The 26,598-nt window shown below is 47.8% G+C and overlaps 1 protein-coding gene, 1 non-coding gene and 1 pseudogene across 2 annotated transcripts; 2 read left to right on the top strand and 1 right to left on the bottom strand.

Moving 5' to 3' along the window:
• The first annotated feature begins 2,632 nt into the window (after positions 1-2,632).
• LOC114810890 lies at positions 2,633-2,770 on the top strand. The gene has a single exon (XR_003758580.1). It is a non-coding gene; the product is annotated as a small nucleolar RNA SNORA7 (small nucleolar RNA).
• Positions 2,771-6,086: 3,316 nt separating this feature from the next.
• On the top strand, positions 6,087-21,798 carry LOC103170900 (membrane-spanning 4-domains subfamily A member 4A-like). Its single transcript, XM_007670610.2, has 7 exons — positions 6,087-6,276; positions 11,826-11,934; positions 14,065-14,157; positions 16,551-16,607; positions 17,758-17,904; positions 18,585-18,687; positions 21,220-21,798. The coding sequence occupies exons 2-6, from the start codon at positions 11,842-11,844 to the stop codon at positions 18,672-18,674; spliced, it is 480 nt and encodes a 159-aa protein (XP_007668800.2). The 5' UTR covers positions 6,087-6,276; positions 11,826-11,841; the 3' UTR covers positions 18,675-18,687; positions 21,220-21,798.
• Positions 9,018-9,109, bottom strand: LOC114810357 (annotated as a pseudogene).
• Positions 21,799-26,598: the final 4,800 nt, after the last annotated feature.

Here is a 26,598-nt window from a genome sequence, read left to right as displayed (position 1 = left end):
TATATTTTTATTCAAATAAACATTATATTCGTTTCAATTACTCTAGCCGTCATTATTTTTATGTCTATCTTCCCTATTAGAGGGTAATCTCCGTGTGTGCCGGAGCTTGTCACTTTTTTTAACGGCATTTGTTAATAATAACGATGGTATTTTTAAGTGCTTACTATGGGTAAAGCACTGTTCTAAGCGCTGAGTGCTTACTATGTGCCAGGCACTGTTCTAAGCGCTGGTGTAGATACAAGCTAATCGGTTGGACGCAGTCCCTGTCCCACATGGAGCTCACAGTCTTAATCCCCATTTTAAAGATGAGGTAACTGAGGCCTGGAGAATTGAAGTGACTTGTCCAAGGTCACACGCCAGACGAGTGGGAATAGATACCAGGTCCTTCTGCCTCCCAGGCCCGTGCTCTGTCCACTAGGCCGTGCTGCTTCACATCTTCGTTTTGTACTACCCTTAGCACTTAGTGTAGAATATTACATCAAGGGTTCACTCAGTAAATACTATTAATACGCCTAGAGCGCCACCCAGTTCACTCCCATACAACCCCTCCTCTTGCATTGTCCTCCCCATTTCTCCTTACCTACTCCCTCCCTCCACCCCCCACCCTTCCACTTTACTGTCCCAGCCAAGTGTGACTTGAGGAAACCCTGCTCCATCATGGGAAAGCTTCCCTTCATCTTTAACTTGTTTCTGATCCAGACACCGCTCCTCCTCACATCACTGAAACTTGGTTCTTCCCAGAAGACATTTTCTCCCCTGCTGCTCTCTCCCAAGGAGACCCCGTCTTCTCCCATTCCCCAAGCCTCGCTGGAAGGGGGGAAGAGTTGTTCCCCACTGCCATTTTCACTCCCTTCAAATCCTTCTGTTTTGTTTCCTTTCTTCTGAAACCAATATCAGGCACTTCTTCCATCCACACCAATCACTTGTCACCTTTACTGATCTCCTCTCAGGCCCCACTTCCAATTTTCTGAACCATTTTGATCCCTTTCTCACTTTCCTTCTCTCCTTCTCCTTCCTTACATTGATCATTGGGGTTCAACATCCACATGAATGATCCTGACAACCTTACTGTTGCCTGCCGCCTCTCACTGCTAACTCCACCAGCTTCTTGCTCTACCCCACCTCACCCACTCCCCAACTTGGGCACACAGTTGATCTCATCATCTCTAGTCACTGTACGATTTCCAATTTCACCAACTCTGAAATTCCACTCTCTGACCACAACCTCCCTACTCTGTCTTTCCAACGGCTCCTTCCCCAAAGCCCTCAAACGTGCCCAAGTAGCCCCTATCCTAAAATAAACAAAAACCCTCCTTTGACCAAATGGCTCCCTCCTATTATTTCCACCCCCTTCACTTCAAGGAAATGACCCTCTCTAGGTCATCGATGACAGACTTTTTGCCAAATCTAATGGTTTCTATCCACCTTAATTCTCCTCAACCCCCCTGCTACCTTCAACACTGGACCACCCCCGTCTCCTGGAATCATTATCTAACCTTGGCTTCACTGACACTGTCCTCTCCTGGTTTTCCTCCATCTCTCTGGCTTCTCCTAACTAGTCTCTTTCATAGCCTCCCCTTCTGCCTCCCATCCTCTAACTGTGGTGTTCCCCAAAGGCTCGGTTCCAGATCCCCTTCTGTTCTTCATCTGCATCCATTCCAATGGAGAACTCATTCTCTCTTACAGCTTCAACTGTCATCTCTACACGGATGACACCCAAATCTACCTCTAGTCCTGGCCTCTCTCCTTCTCTGTGGTCTCCCGTTTCTTCCTGCCTTCAGGATATTTCTAAATGGATGTCCTGCCCTTACCATGTCCCAAACAGAACTCCTCCTCTTCAACTAAACCCGGCCCTCCCCTTGACTTTCCCCTCATCGTATTCAATATTACCATCCTCTCTGTCTCACAAGCCCATAAACTCAACATTATCCTGACTCATCTCTCTCATTCAACCCATGCATTCAATATATAGCCGAATCCTGTCAGTTCTACCTTCCCAACACTGCTAAAATCTACCTTTTCCTCTTCATCCAAACTGCTACAACCCTGATTCAAGCACTTACCGTATCTTGCTTTGACAACTGCATCAGCCTCCTCGCTGACTGCTCCGCCTCTTGTCGTTCCCCTCTCGAGTCCATACTTCACTTGGCTTTCAGGATGGTTTTTCAGAAATACCGTTCAGTCCACATCACTTCGCTCCTCAAAAATCCACAGTGGTTTCCCATTTGACTACTGACTATTGACTTTAAGGCACTCAGTCAGCTCTCTCCCTCCTACCTTACCTTACTGATCAAATACAGCCCAGCCCACACTCTTGGTTCCTCTAACATCATCTTACCCATTGTATCTCAGTCTCCTCTCTCTTGCTGCTGACTCCTTCACCACTCCCTCCGGCCTGGAATTTCCTCCCCCATCATATCATCAGTCCCCACCTTCAGTATCCTCCTAAAATCCCATCTCCTTCAAAAGACCTTCCCTGGCAAAGCCCTTATTTCTCCTACCCACCCACCTTTCTCCATTGCTTACCCACCAGGCTGGGTACTGCTTAATTACTTTGAAATTCCCCCAGCCCCACAGCACTTATATACATAGCTTTTCATGCTGCCATTTCTCCTATCTGTAATGTATTTTGCCCCTCTCAGGATCACCCCTAGAGAGTTTCCAGTACTGTACCAGTCCCAGCTACAGGAGGGAGAGTCAAGCAGAGGCCTACCCATTCCATTCCTAGCCTGGGCAGTGGCTAGCGAGTGGAAGGCAATCTGCTACAAGTCAAAACTCACCCATGCTGGGTAGAAGCGGCATGGGGGAGGGTAGAGGGCGGACACTCGAGTTTACTGTGTGGAAGGTGGCAACGGTAAACCACTTCCATATTTTTACCAAGAAAACTCTCTGGATCCACTACCAGAACGATTGCAGATGGAGAGTGGGGCATTCTGGGAGAGATGTGTCTTGGTGTCGCTATGGGTCAGAAACGACTCGACGGCATAAGATAATGTCTTTTATCTACCTTCCCCTGTAGACTGTAAGCTTCTTGTGGGATCATGACTACATTGTGTTTTATTCATTCATTCAGTCGTATTTATTGAGCGCTTACTGTGTGCAGAGCACTGTACTATCCAGCTAGACATGCGTGGTTGGAATACTGTTCTCTTGGAAGGTAATGTTCTCTCGTGGGATTGCTATTGTACTTTATGTTCTCAAGTCATTAGTAGTAATAATAATAACGATGATGGTATTTGTTAAGCACTTACTATGTGCGAAGCACTGTTGTAAGCATGGGGTAGATCCAGGATAATCAGGTTGTCCCACCTGGGACTCCCAGTCTCAATCCCCACTTTCCAGATGAGGTAACTGAGGCCCAGAGAAGTGAAGTGACTTGCCCGAAGTCACACAGCTGCTAAGTGACGGACCAGGGATTAGAACTCTGACTCCCAAGCCCCTGCTCTTTCCACTAAGCCACGATGTTTACAGTGCTCTGCCCATGGTAAGTGCTCAGCAAATAATACCATGGATTGATTAAATAGAATGAAGGCTCCTTGGGGGCCGGGCATATGTCCCCGCTTCTCTTGTGCCTCCCAAAGAACGTAGTACAATGTACACTTAGTGCCCAAAGCATTGTATCTAGTGGACGCTCAATTAATACATTCCAACCACTACTGCGTGAAACGTTTCCTCTCTCTCTCTTCTCCTCCTACTTCTTTATATGAGGAATGAACCCCTTGGCCCTCAAAGCCTTGGAGTTGGCAATTCCATCCCTGGCCTACAGGTACGTGGGAAAATCCACTGGTGACAGAGGAATGGAAAAGCAGAGTGGTCTAATGGACAGAGCACGGGCCTGGGAGCCAGAAGGACCTGGGTTCTCATGCCGGTTCCGTCACTTGTCTGCTGTTTGACTTTGGGCAGGTCCCCTAATGTCTCTGTGCCTCAGTTCTCTCATCTGCTAAATGGAGATTAAGACTGTGAGCCTTTTGTCGAATAGGGACTGTGTCCTATCAGATTATCTTGTATACGCCCTAGCTCTCAGTTCAGTTCCTGGCACATATTAACTGCTTAACAAATGCTATAAAATTAAAAAAATAAAAGGTTGGATACAGTCCCTGTTCCACACGAGGCTCATGGTCTAACTAGGAGGAAGAATAGATTTTGTATCCCCATTTTACAGAAGAGGAATCCCATGGATTAGGAATTCCTGGGAGAGGTAAAAGAAATCCTTTGAAGGAATTGATTGTAGCTGGGATGAAACAAGTGATTGGAAGAAACAAATTTCACATTTCAATCAGTTGGTGGTTTTGACCCTTTGGACACCTGGAATACTCAAGAAATACACAGCTTTGGGTATCTTTCCTCTGGATGATAAAATCTATTGGTTCCTTCTGTGACTGGTTGAAATAGTCACTGGTGAGAATAGTAATATGTACTGAGCACCTACTTGGCGCAGAGCACTGATTAAACATTTGGTAATGATGACATGATACTTTCCCTATTCCCAATTCTTTCCCTATTCTTTCCTGGGGTGGACAAATACAAAAATATTTTCAACTAGAAAAGTGAAAAAAAATGGAGTGCAAGCGTGGCTTAGTGGAAAGGGCATGGGCTTGGATGTCAGAGGACTTGGGTTCCAATCCCTGCCCTGCCACTCGTCTGCTGTGTGACCTTGGGCATGTCACTTAACGTCTCTGTGCTCAGTTACCTCATCTGTAAAATGGTGATTAAAAGTGTGACCCCTACGTGGGACAACCTGATTACCCTGTATCTACTCCAGTGTGTAGAACAGTGCTTGGAACATAGTAAGCACTTAACAAATACCATCATTAGTATTGTTATTAGTCTTCATCAGTGCTGAGGACGGGTATTTATAAGTCCACAAGTTCTAGAGTTGGCCGATGGATCTATTAGGCTTAAGGTCCTGGGGGATTAATGAAGGAAGGCTTATTGGAGGAGATTTTAGGGATTTTAGGAGGGCTTTGCAGGTGAGAAGAGCGATGGTCTGTCAGATTTGGGAAGGGAGGAGGTTCCAAGCATGGGGAAGAGCAGGAGTGAGGGGATGGAGGAGGGAGAGATGAGAGCGAGTTATCGATCGAAAGGTTTGGCTTGGGAGGGATGAAGTGAATGAGTTGGGAAATAGCGGGTGAAGAGATCAGAAAGATGTGCGGGAACTAGGCAGGGAGGAGCGAGGAATAGCGGAGGCAGGTCAAGGGGACACTAGGGCACAGACGGACCTACCTGACCCTGTGGGGTTGAGGGTTTGAATTCTCAAAATGCCCTTCCTCAGGGAGATGGATGTCAATAATAACAAAGATGGTATTTAAGTGCTTATTATGTGCTTACTATATGCCAAGTCCTGTACTAAGCGCTGCGGTGGAGATAATCATTCATCCATTCAATCAGATTTATTGAGCGCTTTACGGTGTGCCAAGCACTGTACTAAGCGCTCGGGAGAGTACACTATAACAATAAACAGTCACGTTCCCTGCCCGCAGTGAGGTAATTGTGTCGACCACGTGTCCTTGTCCCGGGTGGGGTTCGTAGTCTAAGTGGGAGGAAGAACAGGTATCGAATCCCCGTTTTACAGATGAGGCCTCACTTCCCTTTATCTATAAAATGGGGATTAAGACTGGACAACCTGATTAACTTGTATCTACCCCAGTACTCAGACCAGTGCTTGGCCCATAGTAAGCGCTTAACAAATATCATCATTATCATTATTATTATTATTTTGCTCTCATGTCTTTTTTATCCTTTGCCGTTACAATTCGTGTTCCATCTGAATTTGGGTGTGGATGAGTTGCGTCCATCTGATCTCTCTCCCTCGGTTGTAAGAGGCCAGATCAAATCAGCCTTCAAATCAGTAGTATTTATTGAGCGCTTACTGTGGGAAGAGGAAGCAAAGTGACTCGCCCAAGGTCGCACAGCCGGGTAAGCGGCAGTGTGGGAATTCGAACTCAGTCCTCTGGTTCCCAGGCCCACGCTTCTTCCTCCAGGCCCCACTGCTTCCTCGTTAGCCCACCTCTACTCATCATTTCAAAACGATTACCAATACCCCAGAGAGCGGCCTCAAGCCACGTCCACTTCTCAGATACCGTGTGAGCTGCCAGGAACGACTTCTCTGAAGAAACTGAAGTTTGGGCAACCGAGATAAAAGTCTCAGTTGAGTGGAGGTGCAGTAATACAACGGGGAAACTCCAGCGGAACCACAAAGGCTTTGGCTCCGTCTCTGTGAGCTGAGGCTCTGTGAAGAAAGGAAATCTCACTCACTAAAGCCACCCCAGGGCTCAGGTAGGTCAAGGAGATTCAATTTCTCTCCTCGTCAGTTGACCTCGTACTTTGGAAACCCGATGGAGACCTCAGTGGCTCTGTTCTTCACTGGGATTTTTTTTTCAAGTGATATTTATTTCCGATGTGACAGGCTAAGAGCCGGAGTAGATGCAATCCGACCAGGTTGGACACAATCCCGGTCCCATGTGGGGCTCGCAGTCTTAATCTCCATTTTACAGATGAGGTGACCGAGGCCCAGAGAAGTGAAGTGATTTGCCCGAGGTCACACAGCAGACAGGTCGCAGAGCTGGGATAGGCCCTCTGACTCCCAGGTTGTTTCTCGATTTTGGAGGAGGAGGGAGACTATGGACCCGCACTGGAGTGGGGAGAAGTTTTAGGTAATTAAGAGCCCTTTCGGAATGGAATATCTGTTCCCTTGATGAGGTTGGGTATGAAGAAAACGGCTCGGTGTGACCTCGGGTGAGTCACTTAATTCTCTGCACCTCATCTGTAAAATGGGGATTCAATTCAAGCAGTGTGGCTTAGTGGATAGAGCACTGGCCTGGGAGTCAGAAGGAGCTAGGTTCTAATCCCCGTTGTGCCACATGTTTGCTGTGCGATCTTGGGCAAGTCACTTCTCTGTGCCTCAGTTACCCCATCTCTATAATGGGCATTAAGACTGTGAGCTCCATGTGGGAAAGGAACTGTGTCTAACCTGATTAATTTGTATCTACCCCAGCACTTAGAGCAGCGGTTGGCATATAGCAAGTACTAAACAGGTGTCATCATTATTATTATTATTAATATCATCAATCTATTTATAGAGAAGCAGCATGGCTCAGTGGAAAGAGCCCGGGCTTGGGAGTCAGAGGTCATGGGTTCGAATTCCGCCTCTGCCGCTTGTCCGCTGTGTGACCGTGGGCCAGTCACTTCACTTCTCGGTGCCTCAGTTCCCTCATCTGTAAAATGGGGAGTAAGACCGTGAGCCTCACGTGGGACAACCCGATGACCCCGTATCTCCCCCAGCGCTTAGAACAGTGCTCTGCACATAGTAAGCGCTTAACCAATACCAACATTATTATTATTAGTTCCATGATTCATTTGGATTACTCTTCTAGCAAATACTCTATGTCCATCTTCCCCCATAAGAGTATCAGCTTCTTCTGGTGAGGGAATATTTTACTCGTACGGTACTTCCCAAGCGCTTAGTACAGCGGATTACACCTAGAGAGTGCGCGACAAATCTTATTTCTACCGGGTTTGTCGGTTTGAACAGCCGGTCCCTTCCTTCTAATCGCAGCCCCGCCGAGCAGCTAAAATGACATCCTCCGTGGTAGTGGGGAAGGTGAGGCGGGGGCTACATCTGCGGAGCTCAGGTTTACAGTCAGTCAGAGAGAAGCTCTACAGATAAAAAAAAAAAGATGCCGTTCAGCTGGCGGGAGACTGGTCTCTTACTAAGCAGCTTGGCTCGGTGGAAAGAGCATGGGCTTGGGGGCCAGAGGTCATGGGTCCCCATCCCGGCTCTGCCGCCTGTCAGCTGTGTGACTGGGGGCAAGTCACTTCACTTCTCTGGGCCTCAGTTCCCTCATCTGGAAAATGGGGATGAAGACTGTGAGCCTCAGGTGGGACAACCTGAGTACGCTGTATCTACCCCAGTGCTTAGAACAGTGCTCTGCACATAGTAAGCGCTTCACAGATACCAGAGTTATTATTATTATTTTCAGGGTTTATGTTTATGAGAAGCAGCGTGGCTTAGTGGAAAGAGAATGGGTTTGGGAGTAAGAGGTCGCGGGTTCTAATCGTGGCTCCGCCACTTGGCAGCCGTGTGACTTCGGGCAAGCCACTTGACTTCTCTGTGCCTCGCTTCCCTTTATCTATAAAATGGGGATTAAGACTGTGAGCCCCACATGGGACAACCTGATTAACCTGTATCTACCCCAGTACTCAGACCAGTGCTTGGCACATAGTAAGCGCTTAACAAATATCATCATTATCATTATTATTATTATTTTGCGCTCATATCTTTTTTATCCTTTGCCGTTACAATTCGTGTTCCATCTGAATTTGGGTGTGGATGAGTTGCGTCCATCTGATCTCTCTCCCTCGGTTGTAAGAGGCCAGATCAAATCAGCCTTCAAATCAGTAGTATTTATTGAGCGCTTACTGTGGGAAGAGGACTGTACTGAGCATTTGGAAGAGTACACAGAGTTGGCAGAACCGTTGCAGAGTTATTCAGTGTGGCCTACTGGATAGTGCATGGGTCTGGGAGTTAGAAGGACGTGGGTTCTAATCTCAGCTTCGCCATTTGTCTGCTGTGTGATCTTGGGCGAGTCACTTAACTTCTCTATGCTTCAGTAACCTTATCTGTAAAATGGGGACTAAGACTTTGAGCCCTATATGGGACATAGACTGCGTTCAATTTGTATCTACTCCACTGCTTGGTACAGTGCCTGGCGCATAGTAAGTGCTTAAGAAATGTTACAAAAAAAGAAAAAAAATGACAGTGTAGTTGGGGAGAAAAGCAGCCTGGCCTAGTGAACAGAGGACCTGGGTTCTAATCCCTCCTCTGCCACTCGTCTGCTGTGTGACCTTGGGTAAGTCACTTAACTTCTCTTTGCCTCGGTTACATCATCTGTAAAATAGAGATTAAGACTCCGAGTCCTGTGTGAGACAGGGAGCGTGTCCAACCCGATCATCTTGCGTAATAATTACGGTATTGGTTAAGCGCTTAGTATGTGCCTGGCACTGCATTAAGAGCCGGAAAAAATACGGGACGCTTCATGAATTTGCATGTCATTCTTGAGCTCATCTTCTCTGTATCGTTCCAATTTTAGTTTATGTGGTGCCAAAGTGCTTAGTGCGTTCCTGGTACGCAGTAAGTGTTAACAAAGATCACAGTGATGATGACGATGATTGTTAGGAGAAGCAGCAGAGTATAAGGATATGTTCATAATTAATGTGGGGTAGGGTATGGGCTGAGTATTAAAGTGTTGAGAGTTTACAGACCCAAGAGCATAGGGGTTACAGAGGGGAGGGAGAATAGAGTGGGGAGGTGAGAGGTTAGTCAGGGAAGGCTTCCTGGGGGAGATGTGATTCGAGTAGGGCTTTGAAGATGAGGAGAGTTGGTAGTCTATCAGATATGAAGGTTGGAAGAGTTTCCAGGCAGGAATTAGGGGGTGAGCAAATAATAATAATAATGTTGGTATTTGTTAAGCGCTTACTAGGTGCAGAGCACTGTTCTAAGCGCGGGGGGAGATACAGGGTCATCAGGTTGTCCCACGTGAGGCTCACAGTCTTAATGCCCATTTTACAGATGAGGCAGCTGAGGCCCAGAGAAGTGAAGTGACTTGCCCACAGTCACCCAGCCGACAAGTGGCAGAGCCGGGAGTCGAACCCATGACCTCTGACTCCCAAGCCCGGGCTCTTTCCACTGAGCCCCGCTGCTTCTCTGCTTTTCTGCTTTATTATCATCATTAATAATAATAACCGAGAGATGATGGCAAGAGATGAGTCTGAGGCACAATAAGTAGGTGAACTGTAGAGGAGTGAAGTGCGCGGGCTGGGGCGTAGTGGGAGAAGAGCAAAGGAAGGTAACTCACTGTGGACGGGGAACATGTCTACCAACCCTGTTATATTTTTCCAAGTGTTTAGTACAGTGCTCTGCGCACAGTAAATGTTCAATAAATACAATCGATTGATAGGTGAGATAGAGCTGCCTTAAAGCCAAGGGGGAAGGAGTTTTTGTTTGATGTGGAGGTGGATGGGCGAACAGCTCTTTCCTTTCTTTGGTAACCCCCAAAGGAACCTCGTGTTGTCGAGTGCTGGGGGTTTAATCTCTTGTCCAACAAAGGGACAGCTAGATTGTCAAGGGAATAGGGAAAGAGAGCAGAGAGAGTCTCAGGGAGTAAGTCTCACGTCAACCACTCGGTCCATCATATTTTTGAATGCTTACTTTGTTCAGAACACCGTACTACTACTAATGATTACGTTGGCATTTGTTAAGCGCTTCCTACGTGCAGAGCGCTGTTCTAAGCGCTGGGGGTAGATCCAGGGGAATCAGGTTGTCCCACGGGAGGCTCACAGGCTCGCTCCCCAGGTTCCAGATGAGGTAACTGAGGCACCGAGAAGTGAAGTGACTTGCCCAGGGTCACACAGCTGACGAGTGGCGGAGCGGGGATTCGAACCCATGACCTCTGCCTCCTAAACCCGGGCTCTTGGCCTGGGAGGGCACGGTATGCCAGTCCAATTAATCGGAGGTTCCCTGATTGCTCGTAGAAAGCTCTTCTCCCCAGGGCATGATTCTGGTTCAAGATTGCTGCTGTAACAGTCGGGACCGGTTGCTGCGTCTATGTCGGCTTCACCAGGTGTCCTTTCCCCTGAAAGGAAAGGGCCACAGCTCCGCTTCCGCCCTCCAGATCTGCAAGCTCGTTATGGGCCTGGGAAATGTCCGTTAATTTGGTTGTACTCTCCCAAACTCTGAGTAAAGTGCTCTGCGTATAGTAAGGCAGAGAAGCAGCGTGGCTCAGTGGAAAGAGCCCGGCCTCTGGAGTCAGAGGTTCGAATCCCGGCTCTGCCACCTGTCAGCTGTGTGACTGTGGGCAAGTCACTCAACTTCTCTGTGCCTCAGTGACCTCATCTGGAAAATGGGGATGAAGACTGTGAGCCCCACGTGGGACAACCTGATTCCCCTGTGTCTAGCCCAGCGCTTAGAACAGTGCTCTGCGCATAGTAAGCGCTTAACAGATACCAACCAAATACCAACATTAAGGCCTCAGTAAATACCATTCATTCAATAGTATTTATTGAGCGCTTACTATGTGCAGAGCACTGTACTAAGCGCTTGGAATGGACAAATCGGTAACGGTTAGAGACGGTCCTTGCACTGACTGATCGACTGGATGTAGCAGAGTAGGTTCTTGTAGAGTAGCGATGGTTTTGGGAGCCCCAACATCAGACTTGGCGGCACCACATACCTTAATTGTAGTATCTGTAAAGCACTCATTACGCCAGGCGCTGAACTAAGCACTGGGAAAGAGCCAAGATAATTGGGTTGGACACAGTCCCTGTCCCACCCAGGGACAAGTCTTAATCTCCATTTTACAGGTGCCGAAATCGAGGCACAGAGAAGTGAAGTGACTTGCCCAGGGTCACATAGACGAACGGAGGAGCCGGCATTAGAACCCAAGATCCTCTGACTCGCAGGCCCGTGCTCCGTCTCCAGGCCTTTCATTCATTCATTCATTCATCGGAGGAGATGGGCCTTCAAGAAGGCCTCGATGCTGCTTCGTGGCTCAGCGGAAAGAGCCCGGGCTTGGGAGGCAGAGGTCACGGGTTCGAATCCCGCCTCCGCCACTTGTCAGCTGGGTGACTGTGGGCGAGTCGCTTCACTTCTCCGGGCCTCAGTTCCCTCATCTGTAAAATGGGGATGAAGACTGTGAGCCTCATGTGGGACAACCTGATTACCCTGTATATCCCAGCGCTTAGAACGGTGCTCGGCACATAGTAAGCGCTTAACAAATACCGACGTGATCATTATTATCCTCAAGTTGTTGGTCCCTTCTCTGTTTCAGCGACAACTGTCAGGAGATGAATTCTCAGCCAGGACTCACTTCAGGGGGCAATTCCGGGTTCGGGGGCAACCTGGAGAGATTCCGTGAGGGGAAGCCAATTCCTCTGGGGGTAAGTCACCTGAGGCGAGAAGGCGGCGTGTTCAGTCACTGCTCTCCGAGAAGCCCACAGGGGCTGTTTCAGTTTGTTCCCGGTGGACCGAGAAAAGGGATTTTAGACAACTAGTGATCAGCTGAATGATGCTAGGGGATCGTTGAGGCCGAAACCCAACCAGTATGCTTCGTTTAAATGCTACGTCCAACCCAGTTTGCTTGTATCCACCCTAGTGGTCAGTACAGTGCCGGGCACATAGTAAGTGCTTAACAAATGCCATCATCATTTATATCCATCCACCTCGGAGGAGAACATCTGAACCCCGAATGTGTGGGGAGTGAAACACTGCTGACCGCTTCAGTCCAGAGGGGATAAGAAGCAGCGTGGCTCAGTGGAAAGAGCGCGGGCTTGGGAGTCAGAGGTCACGGGTTCTAATCCCGGCTCCGCCGCTAGTCAGCTGTGTGACCTTGAGCAAGTCACTTAACCTCTCTGTGCCTCCGTTACTTCGTCTGTCAAATGGGGATTAAAAAACCGTGAGCCCCACGTGGGACAACCTCATCACCTTGTATCCCCCAGCGCTTAGAGCAGTGCTTTGCACATAGTAAGCGCTTAACAAATGCCCCAATTTATTTTATTTTATAAGGGGTGATGATTTAAAAATGAAACAATGAGGGGATAAAGACGGCTTGAGGGGGGAAAAAAAGGACCAAGAGAAAGGAGAAGGAAGTTTGGAGTCCAAAGTGGATTTTCCTACGGTGCAGTACAGCACAGCCGGATTTAGAAATAATAATAATGATGCTGGTATTTGTTAAGCGCTTACTATGTGCAGAGCACCGTTCTAAGCGCTGGGGTAGATACAGGGGAATCAGGTCGGCCCACGTGGGGCTCACGGTCTTCATCCCCATTTTCCAGATGAGGGAACTGAGGCACAGAGAAGTTGAGTGACTGGCCCACAGTCACACAGCTGACAAGTGGCAGAGCCGGAAGTCGAACCCATGACCTCTGACTCTGAAGCCCAGGCTCTTTCCACTGAGCCACGCTGCTTCTATACACCACGTAGGGAAGAGTTCAGGGCAATCACGGCCTAGTGGATAGAGCATGGGAGTCAGAAGGACCTGGATTCTAATGCCGGCTCTGCCCCTTGTCTGCTGCGTGACCTCGGGTATGTCACTTAACCTCTCTGACCCTCGGTTGCCTCATTTGTAAAATAGGGATTAAAACTGGGAGCCTCATGTGGGACACAGACTGTGTCTAATCTCATTCGCGTATCTATCCTGATGGTTAGTATAGGACCTGGCACAGAGTAAGCACTTATCAAATGCTATATTAAAAAAAATCAACCTTAGGGAGCAGCAAATTTTACCACTTCATACCCCCTTCACTGTATCTCTGTCCGGGGGCCTCTCTCTTCACTGCCCAAGGGATAGAGAAGCAGCGTGGCTCAGTGGAAAGAGCACGGGTTTGGGAGTCAGAGGTCATGGGTTCGAATGCCGGCTCTGCCACTTGTCAGCTGTGTGACTGTGGGCGAGTCACTTCACTTCTCTGGGCCTCAGTTCCCTCATCTGGAAAATGGGGATGAAGACCGTGAGCCCCACGTGGGACCTGATTCCCCCGTGTCTCCCCCAGCGCTTAGAACAGTGCTCTGCACAGAGGAAGCGCTTAACAAATACCAACATTATTGTTCTTACCAGATGCCAGTCTTGTCCTATTTTCCCAGAAACACGTGACGGGGCAGACAGTACATCGTTGTCCTATACTGAGTGACCCTTTGAGCCTGAAGGCGATGGATTGGTCACTCATTTGAGCTTCTTCAGTCAGGCTGCTGAGTAATCAAGGAGCCAGTCTCCTCCACTGAGGGGGGGACAGAGGGAGAGGGATTAATCTACACCTTGGGGCTTCAAGGAGGAATTTCTGAGCCCCTTAATATAGAGTATTCACAGAGTGTGCCAAAGTGGACTGCAGGTCCAATGAAATAAACCCACTCCAAAGGCGAAGGAATCTGATTCTTCAAGTGAATATCTTTCAAAATCTAGAATATTTTAAAGGCCAAGCTTTTTAGCAAGCATTTGTGGTTTTTTGGGGGAGCAGACGATTGGTCTTCAGCAACTGTATGAAATTGGTGCTCTTGATTTCTTTCCTTTCTTCCAGGCTGTCCAGATTGTGATCGGAATTCTCCTCCTCATTTCTGGAATAGTTTATGGAAATTATTCTTGGGGCTATGCGTTCTGGGGAATGACATTTGTGAGTAATTTTAGTTCTTTCCGAAGTGAGGTCCTTGGTCATTCCTCTTGGATGACTTTGGCTTTTGCAGTGATTGAGGGTGAGGGGCGGGAGGTTTGAATGCTTTTCCTCAGAGGGTTAATAATAATAATAATAATAATAATGTTGGCATTTGTTAAGCGCTTACTATGTGCAGAGCACTGTTCTAAGCGCTGGGGTAGACATAGGGGAATCAGGTTGTCCCACATGGGGCTCACAGTCTTAATCCCCATTTTACAGATGAGGTAACTGAGGCCCAGAGAAGTTAAGTGACTTGCCCACAGTCACACAGCTGACAAGTGGCGGAGCCGGGATTCGAACTCATGACCTCTGACTCCAAAGCCCGGGCTCTTTCCACTGAGCCACGCTGCTTCTCCAAGGGCTGTTCAATGATGCCCTCAGTTCCGTCAGCCAATCAATCAGTGATATTTACTGAGCTCTTACAGCGTGCAGGGCACTGAGCTAAGTACTTGGGAGAAGGCTTGCAACAGAATTAGCAGACGTTCCCTGCCCACAATGAATTAGCATGTCTTTTCGCTCTGCGTTTTGGCTAGAACGACGTTAGGGAACAATCTTCTGAAAAGATGCGTCGGCCCGGATAGAACGCAGTGCGATATTGGAAGACGCAGCTGCGCGTCCACAGATGGGGGTCAGTCAAGGCCGACCTACCACAAAGATAATTTTTCTCCATTTGGCGGTTCAACAGGAACTTAGACCCCTCCTTTTTATAGCACGGGGTGTATGTAAAGTCCTTTTTAAATCGCACGCTCATAGGCTCATCTAAACAAATGGTGATTTCAAAGAGAGGACGTATCCAATTAGAACTCTATCTGAATTGAAAACTATCTGAAAAGAAAGCCAGCTCTACTCAGAGAAAATCACAACTGTGTTCTGGAAGATCTGGCTGGTCTGTGATAAGGAGAACAGTCAGTCAGTAGTATTTATCGAAGGCTTACTGTGTGCGGCGCATTGTATTAAGTGCTTGGAAGAGTACGACGTAGCAGTACAACAGGCACATTCCCTGCCCACAGTGAGCTTACAGTCTAGAGGGAGAGACAGACATTAATATGAATAAATAAATTACAAATACGTACATTAGTACTTTGGGTCTGGATAAAGGGAGAAAGTCAGGGCGATGCAGAAGGGAGAGGGAGAGGAAGAAAGGAGAGCTTAGTCAGGGAAGGTCCCCTGGAGGCGATGTGCTTTCAATAAGGTTTTGAAGCGGAGGAAAGTATTTGTCAGATATGAGGAGGGAGGGCATTCCAGGCCAGAGCCAAGAAGAGGTTGAGAGGTCGGCGTCAAGAACGACGAGATCTAGGTAGTCATGAGATGCGGATATGGACTTAACGTTGCAACGCGGAACGGAACCAAGAAATTCAGGTGGAGACCCGTCATAGAAATCACTGCCAAGTCTCACATTTTCCTGGCGAGGTCCTTCCTCTTCAGAATGACGGCTCAGCCGTGTGGGCTTTGCTGCCAGACAGCCGCTTGTTTCAAGCATCTTTGATCTACCCAGTGGCATTTACTGCTTAGTAAATGTGTGGAGCATCAGGTTGCCGTCGCCCACGCGGTTTTTCACTTACCTCATGGGAAAGAGCGCAGGCCTGGGAGTCAGAGGACCCGGGTTCTATTCCCCCCCCACTGTATGTGGCGTGACCGTGGGCAATCACTTAACTTCTCTGTGCCTCAGTTCCCCCAACTATAAAATGGGGATTCAATGCCTCTTCTCCCTCCTACTTAGACGGTCAGGTCCATGTGGGACAGGGACTTTATCCAACCTGATTAACTTGGATCTACTCCAGTAATTAGAATGGCACGTGACCCAAATTAAAGTGCTGAACAAATACAATACAAATAATAATATTAATACTACTATCACTAAGCAGCGTGGCTCAGTGGAAAGAGCCCGGGCTTTGGAGTCAGAGGTCATGGGTTCGAATCCCTGCTCGACCACTTGTCAGCTGTGTGACTTTGGGCAAGTCACTTAGCTTCTCGGTGCCTCGGTTCCCTCATCTGTAAAATGGGGATTAAGACTGTGAGCCCCATGTGGGACAACCTGATTCCCCCGTGTCTACCCCAGCGCTTAGAACAGCGCTCGGCACATAGTAAGCGCTTAACAAATACCAACATCATTATTATTATTACTTTAGTATTTTAGTATTTAGTACTTTAGTGATAATAATACAAAGAAATACAAAGAATACAAAGTATTTTAGTATTTAGTGCTTTAGTAATAATAATACAAAGGGGAATAATCATCAGCGTATGCTGCTGGATTCCTGGTCTCATATGGGGTGGGATATGGTGTGTTATACACGTGGAGGACATGGAATGGCTGCACAGAGAGTCACTAACCTTTCTCATTCTGCAAACAGTACATCACTACTGGTTCCATCACCATTTCAGCATCGAAGAAGCTCACACGAGACTTGGTAAGTGAGAACTTCTCTTCAGTGATGCAGTTAATAGAATCAGTTTATTCTAGACACTGCTTAGAGCTTACCGTGAGCAGGGAACATGTCTACCAACTCTTGTACTTTCACGTACTTAGCACAGTGCTCTTCACAGAGTAAGTACTAAATAAATACCAGTGATTGATTAGCGAGAAGGAGAGCACCACAGAGACCCAGCCTGTACTCTACGACTAAAACATTTTCTTTCCGTGTTCTGATTGAAGCACTGGGGACTGATCCGGTGTCTCATCTTACAATCTCTCCTTGTTATAACACTCTTCTTTTAGCACTTTTTTACAATTATCACTCCTGAATTTTAGCACCATTCTTTTTTACCGAGCTCTCTTCGAGATAACTACAAAATGTACTATTGCGTGTTGAGGGGTTTGAATAGAGTGGTTAAAGCCAGCCTATCATTAACCAACGGCAGATGTCTTTAACACCGAGAATGCCATTTCTAATATGTTAATATATGGTATATTTTTGCTGAACAGGATGTGAAAGATGATATATTGAAATTTACTGACATAATGCGCTCATTCAAAACCTTCCGTTACTGCTTTTTATTTGCATTCATATTTGATCATCCACCGATCAGTGGTATTTATTGAGCAGCTCCTGTGTGCAGAGCCCCATTAAGCTCTTGGGAGAGTACAGATCATCACAGTTGGTAGACACGTTCCCTGCCCACAGTGAGTTTATAATCTAGAGGGAGGCAAACATTAATATAAATGAATACTTTTCACGTAACTGTATTGTATTTTCCCCGTTCAGTATGTTTCCATTGTTTTCATTCAAGCTTTGAATCTTGGGAATGCATTCATGCTTAATGCTATTACCTCTGGGGAACTCTACGTTGTTTAGTGCTCTTTTACTTAACACTCTATTTGAATGCAACTAATTAAGAACACTGAGCAGGATACAGGAGCAAATAGAAAATGAATCAAGTTGGTCACACTGTCGTTATGGATCCTTCCTGGTCCCCAACAATAAAATGAAAATGGCCCGCTCAGGGCCTCCACTCTTTCCCCCTAGAACAGGAATTGGGATACCGTTGGCTTACAGGGAAAATAAGGAGCCTCGGGGGACCGAGCTGTGGGTGGGTAATAGTGATTTTATTCTCTTTCAGGTGAGAAGCAGCATGATATTAAACATTATCTGTGCTATCGTTGCCCTTCTGGGATTTATTGGGATCTGCTTGGCTTTGACTGCAATTAGTCTTGTGTATAAACATGCTCAAAATGACGAACTGAAAAAATACTTGTCCGTTTTTCTGGTAAGTGTTTTCCCAGGGAGTGCTCAGATATCCTATATTCTGAATTCTAATCTTTGTCCTAATTCCTAGTGAGTATTGACATCCCCCAGCGTGATGGGGCCAGATGACTTAGATCAGTCAGTCGTGTTTATTGAGTGCTAACCGTGTGCAGAGCGCCGTCCCGAGGGCTTGGGAGAGTACAGCGTAACAGATTTGCTAGACACCTTCCCCTCCCCGCAAGGAGCTATTTGAAAGCTACTAAACCCCCTTACTATAATAAAAGGAGGCAACTCGTTCTCTTGGAGGGGGAGAGGGTGGGGTGGGGTGGGGGGGCACCCCAAACCCAAGCTGTGTGAATTTACAACTAGGGAAGGTCATGTACCCTTCCTGTTTGGTTGTCTTAGGGATTCTTCCTTTGGGTACCATTATGCAGTACTAAATCTGACGAGAAAATGTGGAACCAGAAAAGGCTCTAAATTAGGAAAGGTACCTGTCTCATGAATCAGTAACTTGAAACGATAGCATCTGCTGTCATTCCAACCCACAATTATATTTCATTCTAGTGGGTTCTAGTCAGCGATTAATGCGGTTTCTACTCGATTTCTCCCTATGTCTTTCCGTTACATTGGGCTCTGGTCTTTAGTGGTTCATTCTGTGTCTGCTCTACTTCTCTCCTATGGCTTTCCATCCTTGTTTTTTAGGGAATCATAAGTGTGATGCTGATCCTTACTATTGTGGAATTCTGCATTTCTATATATGTGGCTGTTTTTGGATACAAAGCAATTCACTGAGTTCTCTCGAAGGGTGAGTTGATGTCCCTGGGATATCTGAAACTGCTTTGGGGAGTAGCGTGGCCCAGTGGAATGAACACGGGCCTGGGAGTCAGGGGACCTGGGTTCTAATCTTAGCTCTGCCTCTTGCCTTCTCTGTGACCCTGGGCAAATCACTTTTTTCTGTGCCTCAGTTCCCTCATCTGTAAAATGGGGTCTAAACACCTGTTTTCCATCCCTCTCACACTACGGGCTCCCTGGGGGACAAGTACTGTGTCCTACCTGCCTAGACTGTATCTACCTCGGTGCTTAGTACAGTCCTTGACACAAAGTAAGTGTATAACAAATACCACTATTTTTGTTCAGAACAACAGTTGTGTTTTATTATAAGCGTATTGATAATACCGATAATAATAATGATAACTCACAGCTGACTCTCAAGATAGGTCCTTGAATTGAGAAGCTAGGTGTAGATTACTGTGATCGCGGTGGTATATGTTATTATTGGGGGTAGGTGGGTTCTCGTTCCCTGCCCCCTCCTCCATGCTCTATTGCAGGGAACACTGCCTTTCCTGCAGTTGCTGTAATAGTATTTATTAAGCACTTACTGTGTGCAGCGCACTGTACTAAGCACTGCAGTCTTCTTTAGAACCGAGTAGAAACAGACCCTCTCATACAGCATTCATTCGTTCAACAGTATTTATTGAGCCCTTACTACGTGGCTTGGGAGTCAGAGGTCATGAGTTCGAATCCCGGCTCTGCCGCTTGTCAGCTGTGTGACCGCGGGCGAGTCACTTCACTTCTCTGGGCCTCAGTTACCTCATCTGTAAAATGGGGATTAGCCGGGAGCCTCACGTGGGACAACCCGATTCCCCCGCGTCTACCCCAGCGCTCAGAACAGTGCTCGGCACGTAGTGCTTAACAAATACCAACACTATTATGTGCAGAGCACTGCACTAAGCGCTTGGAATGTACAACTCGGTAACAGATAGAGACAGCCCCTGCCCTTTGACGGGCGCACGGTCCAATCGCACAGTCTACAGCGCTCACGTACAGATACACGCCCCCACATACACACACTCCTCACAGATACCCGCCCACTGTCACTCACAGACAGTGAAACACAGCTTTGTCCTGCTCTCACATACAGACACACAAACCCTCTCACAGCACTCACAGATACACAAACCCTCACACAGCAGTCAAATACAGATACCCCTCGTCCCGTACTCACATACGGATACCCCCCCCCCCGCCTCCAGCCCTTACATACAGATACACACCCCCTCATACGTGACTCACATATGGATACACACACGTACACACATACGCACACTCATTCAGTTGCATTTCTTGAGCGCTTACTGTGTGCAGAGCACTCCTCTCCTGAATGCCAGAATACTTAACATCAGCATCAGCAGATGCAGAACCCTGAACTAGCTGGGACATATGAGAGAAGTGATCTGTACCTCTGAGAAACTATCGGTTTAATAGGAAAGATAATCAATCAGTCCATGGTACTGATTATGCTGAGCGACTGGAAGGATGTCCATCAGTGCTATTTATGGAGTGCTTATTGAGTCCAGAGAACTCTAAGAAGTGCTTGGGAGGGTACAGTGTACAAAGTTGGTAGACACGTTCCCTGCCCACAGGAGCTTACAGTTTAGAGGGGGAGAGACAGACAGACTGGCTGAGGGGATGGTAATCGATCAATCATTCGGTGGAATTGATTGAGTGCTTATTTTGTGCAGAACACTGTACTAAGCTCTTGGAAGAGTACAACAGAGTAGGTGTGACCAGAAGAAGGGTGACTTTTCAGATAACACCTCCTGGAGGAGTGGCCTTATAAGAAGGACTTTTAAGGGGTCCAAAGCTGGAGCGGCGACACAGAGTTCCAGGCAGTGGAACTTCCTTTTTCCACTATCATATTTCAACTACTCATCCTTTTTTCCTTTTGCATATTCAGTCATGTCCCTCTTCCCTCATCAAGCAATCAGTCATTTAATGGTATTTATTGAGTGCTTACTGTGTGCAGAGCACTGTACTAAGCACTTGGGAAAGTACAATGCAACATAGTGGGTAGAGGGGATCCCTGACCACAAGGAGCTCACAGTTTCCAGGAGGAGTTTACAGTCTCTTCTGTCTCCCTGCCTCTTTTCCCTTCTCCTCCCCTTCCTCCCTTCTCTTCTCCTTCTCTTCCCCTTTTTCTCATTGGCTCCTGGAGATCAGGAACTGTTCCACTTTCAAGACCGGGAAGAATAATAATAATAGTGTTATTTGTGAAGTGCTTACTATGTGCCAGGAACTGTACTAAGAGCTGGGGTGGATCCAAGCAAATCAGGTTGGACACAGTTCCTGTCCCACATGGGGCTCACACCCCATTTTACAGATGAGGTAATTGAGGCACAGAAAATGAAGCGACTTGTCGAAGGTTACACAGCAGACCGCTGGCGGAACCAGGCTTAGAAAGCAGGTCCTTGGGCCTCCCCAGGCCCATGAGGCCACACTGCTTCCATGGCCAGAGGCTGGGCAGACCGTGATGGCTGGGGTGTGATTTCTTTTTCAGGAGACAGCTTTCCCCAGCCCAGCAGTGGCTCCTGCAACTTCCTGTATTCCTGGATCGACGCCTCACACCTTGCCAAGTGTCCCGTGCTTTTAAAATATCCTTTGTCCCCGCATCTTTGTTGTGACCAATGGGGGCCGGAAGAGGCAAGATGGCCCTGCCCGCTAAGCACTCGAAGAAGGAGGTCCCTTTCATCCCGGGAAGAGGCATCCGGTGGAGATGAGGCGATACGGAAGCTGCCGTCCACCTCTCCTCAACTTCCCACCGGCCCCAGGACTGAGCGGCGCTTCCTTCTCCGGTTCCCCACGTGACGGCTTCTGCTTTCTAAACCTTTTCTTGCCTGGTCCTCCCTCGCGCTTCCCCTCCCAGCTGCGGGCGTGAGTCATGTATCTGTCTAAACCCCGCTGAGCTGGTTTCCCCTTTGGGTTGGAAAAAGCAATGTCCTTGGGCATCAGGGGTGGGATTGGGCTGATGGTACATAATAGCGGCATTTACTCAGGGCTTATCACGTGCCGAGCACTGAGAAGCAACGTGGCCTACTGGATAGACCGTGGGCCTGGATGTCTGACTCTCCCTCTAGACCGTGAGCTCACTGTGGGCAGGGAATGTGTCTGTTTAGTGTTGTACTCTCCCAAGTGCTTAGTGCATTGTTTTGCACACAGTAAGCGCTCTATAAATAGGATTGAGTGAACTAATGAGTCCGAAGGTCCTGGGTTCTGCTGTGGGACCTCGGACAATCACTTTATTTCTCAGTGCCTCAGGTAAAATGGGGACTAAGACTGTGAGCTCCATGTCGGGACATAGACCGTGTCCAACCTGATTAGCTCGCATCTGTCCCGGGGCTTAGCGCAGTCCTGGCACACAGTAAGTGCTTAACTAATACCAGAAAAAAGCGCTGTGCTAAGCACTGTGGGAGATGCAAGATGGCAGCGGTCAGCTCCTAGACTGTACCCCTTTTCTGAAAGCAGCGTATCATGTGACACCCCAGTATGTTACCCAATCCTGCGCTGTGTCTCTCTACTTCTGGGTCGTAGAGGGGAGGGACAGGGAGGCCAGGCTCTCTCTCTACCTACAGCTAGCGTAGTCTCCTCTTGTCACTCCTCCTCCACTGGAGCAAATCAACCGCGAGCCATAACGCTGTCGGGTTTTGGAACCCCCGAATTTATTTGCCGAGCATTCTCAGGGAAATAATCAAGCGATTCCACCCTCAACTGAGAAGCGAAATCATTCCGGTGGGATGAGGTCTGGGGGGCATTTGGTTTCCTGATGCGTCTGTAGTCACGTTGACCCCCCGCTCCAACTGCTTTGGATTGACCGGTTTGGATTGCCTCGACTATATTGGCCAGCTTTTTATTTTTATTTTGCCTTGAAATAAACACATTCTTCTTTTCTCAAATGTTTTGCTTTCCTCAGTTAGGGCTTTAAAGTCGGCCTAGATGGAATTGCCCTCCAACAGATCGTGCAGTGGGATCGGGAGTCCGAAGGACCTGTACTTCGCGGGAAGCAGCATGGCGTAGTGGATAGAGCAGGGGCCTGGGAGTCAAAGGTCATGGGTTCTAATCCCAGCTCCGCCACTTGTCTGCTGTGTGACCTTGGGCAAGTCACTTAACTTCTCTGTGCCTCACTTACCTCATCTGTAAAATGGGGATTGAGACTGTGAGCCCCACGTGGGACGGGGACGGTGTCCAACGCAGTTCGCTTGCATCCACCCCAGCTCTTAGTACAGTGCCTGGCACATAGGAAGCACTGAACAAATACCAGAATTACTATTAGTATTATTATCGCTGCTCTGCCACTTGTCTGCTGTGTGACCTTGGTCAAATCACTTGACTTCTCTGGGCCTCAGCTACCTCATCTGTGAAAGGGGAATTAAGACTGTGAGCCCCATGTGGGGACAGGGACTGATTAGCCTGGATCTACTCCGGTGCTTAGTACAGTGCCTCACACATAGTAAGCACTTGACAAATACCATCAAAAAGAGCAAAACAGATTGACGTTAAGTAAATTATCCTATTAGTAAAAACATTTAGGGCAACTCCTCTTGAGGCAGTCCAGTACTTCCTGCAGGTGTTTAAAGCCTCACAGTTGGACTTTTCCTTTGCGGTCTAGTTGTCCAATCTTCAGCGTCAGGGTATTATCTTCTGACCTTTCCAGAGGAATGTGAAAAACTGTACATTTTACTTTGATTTGGTTCCAGAGGGAATAGTATTTTTAAATCTTTGAAAAATGATTGTGGAATCTGTCCACACTAACCCATCCATCTTCAACCTCATCAGCAGCAGCATCATTTTATCAAGCATCTGCTGGGGGACAGATACTCTACTGGGCTCTTGGGAGCGTTCAGGAAATACAGAAGATTTAGGTCCCGCCCTCAGGTGGGTGACAGTCTAATGGGGGGAGCAATCTTCGAGTAATTAAAGGAATGAGCGCGATCATTACAATTATCAGCAGCCAACTGCATACGAGAAGCAGCATGGTCTAGAGGACAGAGCACGGGTCTGGCGTCAGAAGGCTCTAATCCCGGCTCCAGCACTCGTCTGCTGTTTGACCTTAGGAAAGTCACTTAACTTCTCTGGGCCGCAGTTACCTCATCTGTAAAATGGGGATCGAGCCTGTGATCTCCATGTGGGAAAGGGACTGTGCCAACCCTATTATCTCATATCTACCCCAGTGCTCAGAACGGTGCTGGGCACAGACTGAGTGCTTAACGAATACCTTTATAATAATAATTATTATTATATGAATGGGGAGCAGATCTTCTCCACTTCAAGTTCTCCTTTGCAGCAAAAGGGAATAGTGCGGGAGTCAAATGATGGGATTTATTGAATGCTTGCTGTGTGCAGAGCAATGTACTAAGCAAGAGGGAGAAGACAATAGAGTTGGCGGGTCAGTGAGCAGTGGACATTTAGAGCTAGCCACCGGCTGCTCCGGAGCAGCTTCTCAAATTCATTTTCCGTGTTCGGTTCCTGTGAAAGCGGGAAATCTTGTTCCTTCAGATGCGTCAACACTGGGATGGCTCTATAACGTAGCGGCATTGAGGAGAAAAGTGACGGAATGAAAATACGATGGTTCCTTGAGAAGAGTTACTTCGGTGGAGGGAATGCGGCGAGGTGAGAAGCAACGAGACCTGGTGGAAATAGCACCAGCCTGGGAGTCAGAAGACTTGCGTTCTAATCCTCATTTCGCCTCTTGTCTGCTGCGTGACCTTGGACAAGTCACTTCCTTAAACCCCAGTTGCCTCATATGTAAAATTAGGATTAAGACTGTGAGCCCCAGCTGGGACAGGGACTGTGTTCAAACCGATTACCTTCTAATCGGCACCTAGTACAGTGCCTGGCACATAATAAGCCCTTAACGAATGGGGCTTGGCAAATGGCAAATGGTGGAGCTGGGATTAGAACCCAAGTCTCCTGACTCCCAACCGTGTCCTCTTTTCACTAGGCTATGCTGCTTCCATTACTCCTCAGGGCTCGGTACAGGGTAAGTGCCTAACAAACACCATCATTATTATTAGTTATTTCAATGGTAAGAACAGTTTTCAAAACCATTAGGTTCCCAGTATTCACATCGACCATGCCCCAGTCCACTTCTATCACTCTCACCCCCATTTTTCCAGATTATCTCCACCTCCTATTTTCCACAATTCCAGGTGAGGAAAGCACCTCATTCATTTCATCCATTCGACTCCAATGCCCACCCCCAGATTCCAGCGTGGCTCAGTGGAAAGAGCCCGGGCTTGGGAGTCAGAGGTCATGGGTTCCAATGCCGGCTCTGCCACTTGTCGGCTGTGTGACTGTGGGCCAGTCACTTAACTTCTCTGGGCCTCAGTTCCCTCATCTGTAAAATGGGGATTAACTGTGAGCCTCACTTGGGACAACCTGATTACCCTGTATCTACCCCAACGCTTAGATCAGTGCCCTGCACGTAGTAAGCGCTTAACAAGTACCAACGTTATTATAATTATAAAAAACCATCAGCAAGGGACCGAAAAGTGTTTAATCTCATCACCTTTCTGCCCGGTCCTCCTAATTTATATCCTTCTCAACAGAAGCAGCATGGCCTAGTGGATAGAGCACGGGCCTGGGAGTCAGAAGGACCTGGTTTCTAATTCCAGCTCTGCCTCTTGTCTGCTGGGTGACTTTGGACAGGTTATTTCCTTTCGCTGGGCCTCAGTTACCTCATCTGGAAAATGGGATTAAGACTGCGAGCCCCATGTGGGACAGGGACTGTTTCTAATCTGATTAGCGTGTATCCACCCCAGTGCTTCGTACAGGGCCTGGCACAGAGTAAACACTTCACAGATAGCACGGAAAAGGGCAAGTAGAGGGTAGCGTACTCTCCCGAGTGCTTAGTACAGAACGTTTTACACAGTAAGTGCTCACTAAATAGTATCGATCGACTGATTGGTCGTAAGCAGGTCCCCATTTCATCTGTCCTTTCTTTCCAGCTCTAGGTAGGTGGATGAGCAGCAGCGTGTGGTCCGAATTGGCTAGAAATACATCACGATACCAATACGATCAATCGCTAGTATTTATCGAGCGCCTACGGTGTGCAGGGCACTGTACCGGATGCCCGGGAGAGACAATATAACAGAGTTTGTTAGACACGTTCCCTGTCCGCAGTGAGCTTTCAGTCTGGAGTCTAGTTACACAATTCGAATATTCAGAACCTCTTCTTTCTTTTACAGCTTTGAGTCCTCGAAGTAGCGTGACCGTCCCAAAGGGGCTCATATTTCATTCAGTCGTATCTATTGAGCGCTTGCTGTGCGCGAAGCACCGTACTGAGCACTTGGGAGAGTACAATAAAACAAGAAAACCCAACCAGGTGCCCCGATGAGCTGCTGGTGGGAGCGGGGTGGGTGCGGGGCGGAGTGGGGTAAGAAGAGGGACAGTAGTCAGTCAGGTGGGCAGTCGTATTCACCGAGTGCTTAATGTGTGCAGAGCACTGTACTAAGCGCTTGGGAGAGTACAATACAACAGACATTCTCTGCCCACAACAAGCTTACAGTCTAGAATAATAATAATGTCGGTATTCGTTAAGCGCCTACTCTGTGCAGAGCACCGTTCTAAGCGCTGGGGTAGACACAGGGGAATCGGGCTGTCCCACGTGGGGCTCACGGTCTTAATCCCCATTTAGGTCACTGAGGCCCAGAGAAGTGAAGTGACTCGCCCACAGTCGCAAGTTCATTCCAAGCGCTTAGTCCAGTGCTCTGCACATAGTAAGCGCTCAATAAATACTACTGAATGAATGAAAGTGGCAGAGCTGGGATTCGAAGTCATGACCCCTGACTTCCAAGCCCGGGCTCTTTCCACTGAGCCACGCTGTGGACGGCATAACGTCTGTTATAGATGGACGTTAGTAAAAATGAATATATTACAGGCA

This window comes from Ornithorhynchus anatinus, chromosome 3 (assembly GCF_004115215.2).
Source record: "Ornithorhynchus anatinus isolate Pmale09 chromosome 3, mOrnAna1.pri.v4, whole genome shotgun sequence".
Taxonomy (NCBI): Eukaryota; Metazoa; Chordata; class Mammalia; order Monotremata; family Ornithorhynchidae; genus Ornithorhynchus; species Ornithorhynchus anatinus.
The sequence above is the reverse complement of the archived record's forward strand: the minus strand, read 5'-3'. Positions and strand labels throughout refer to the sequence as shown.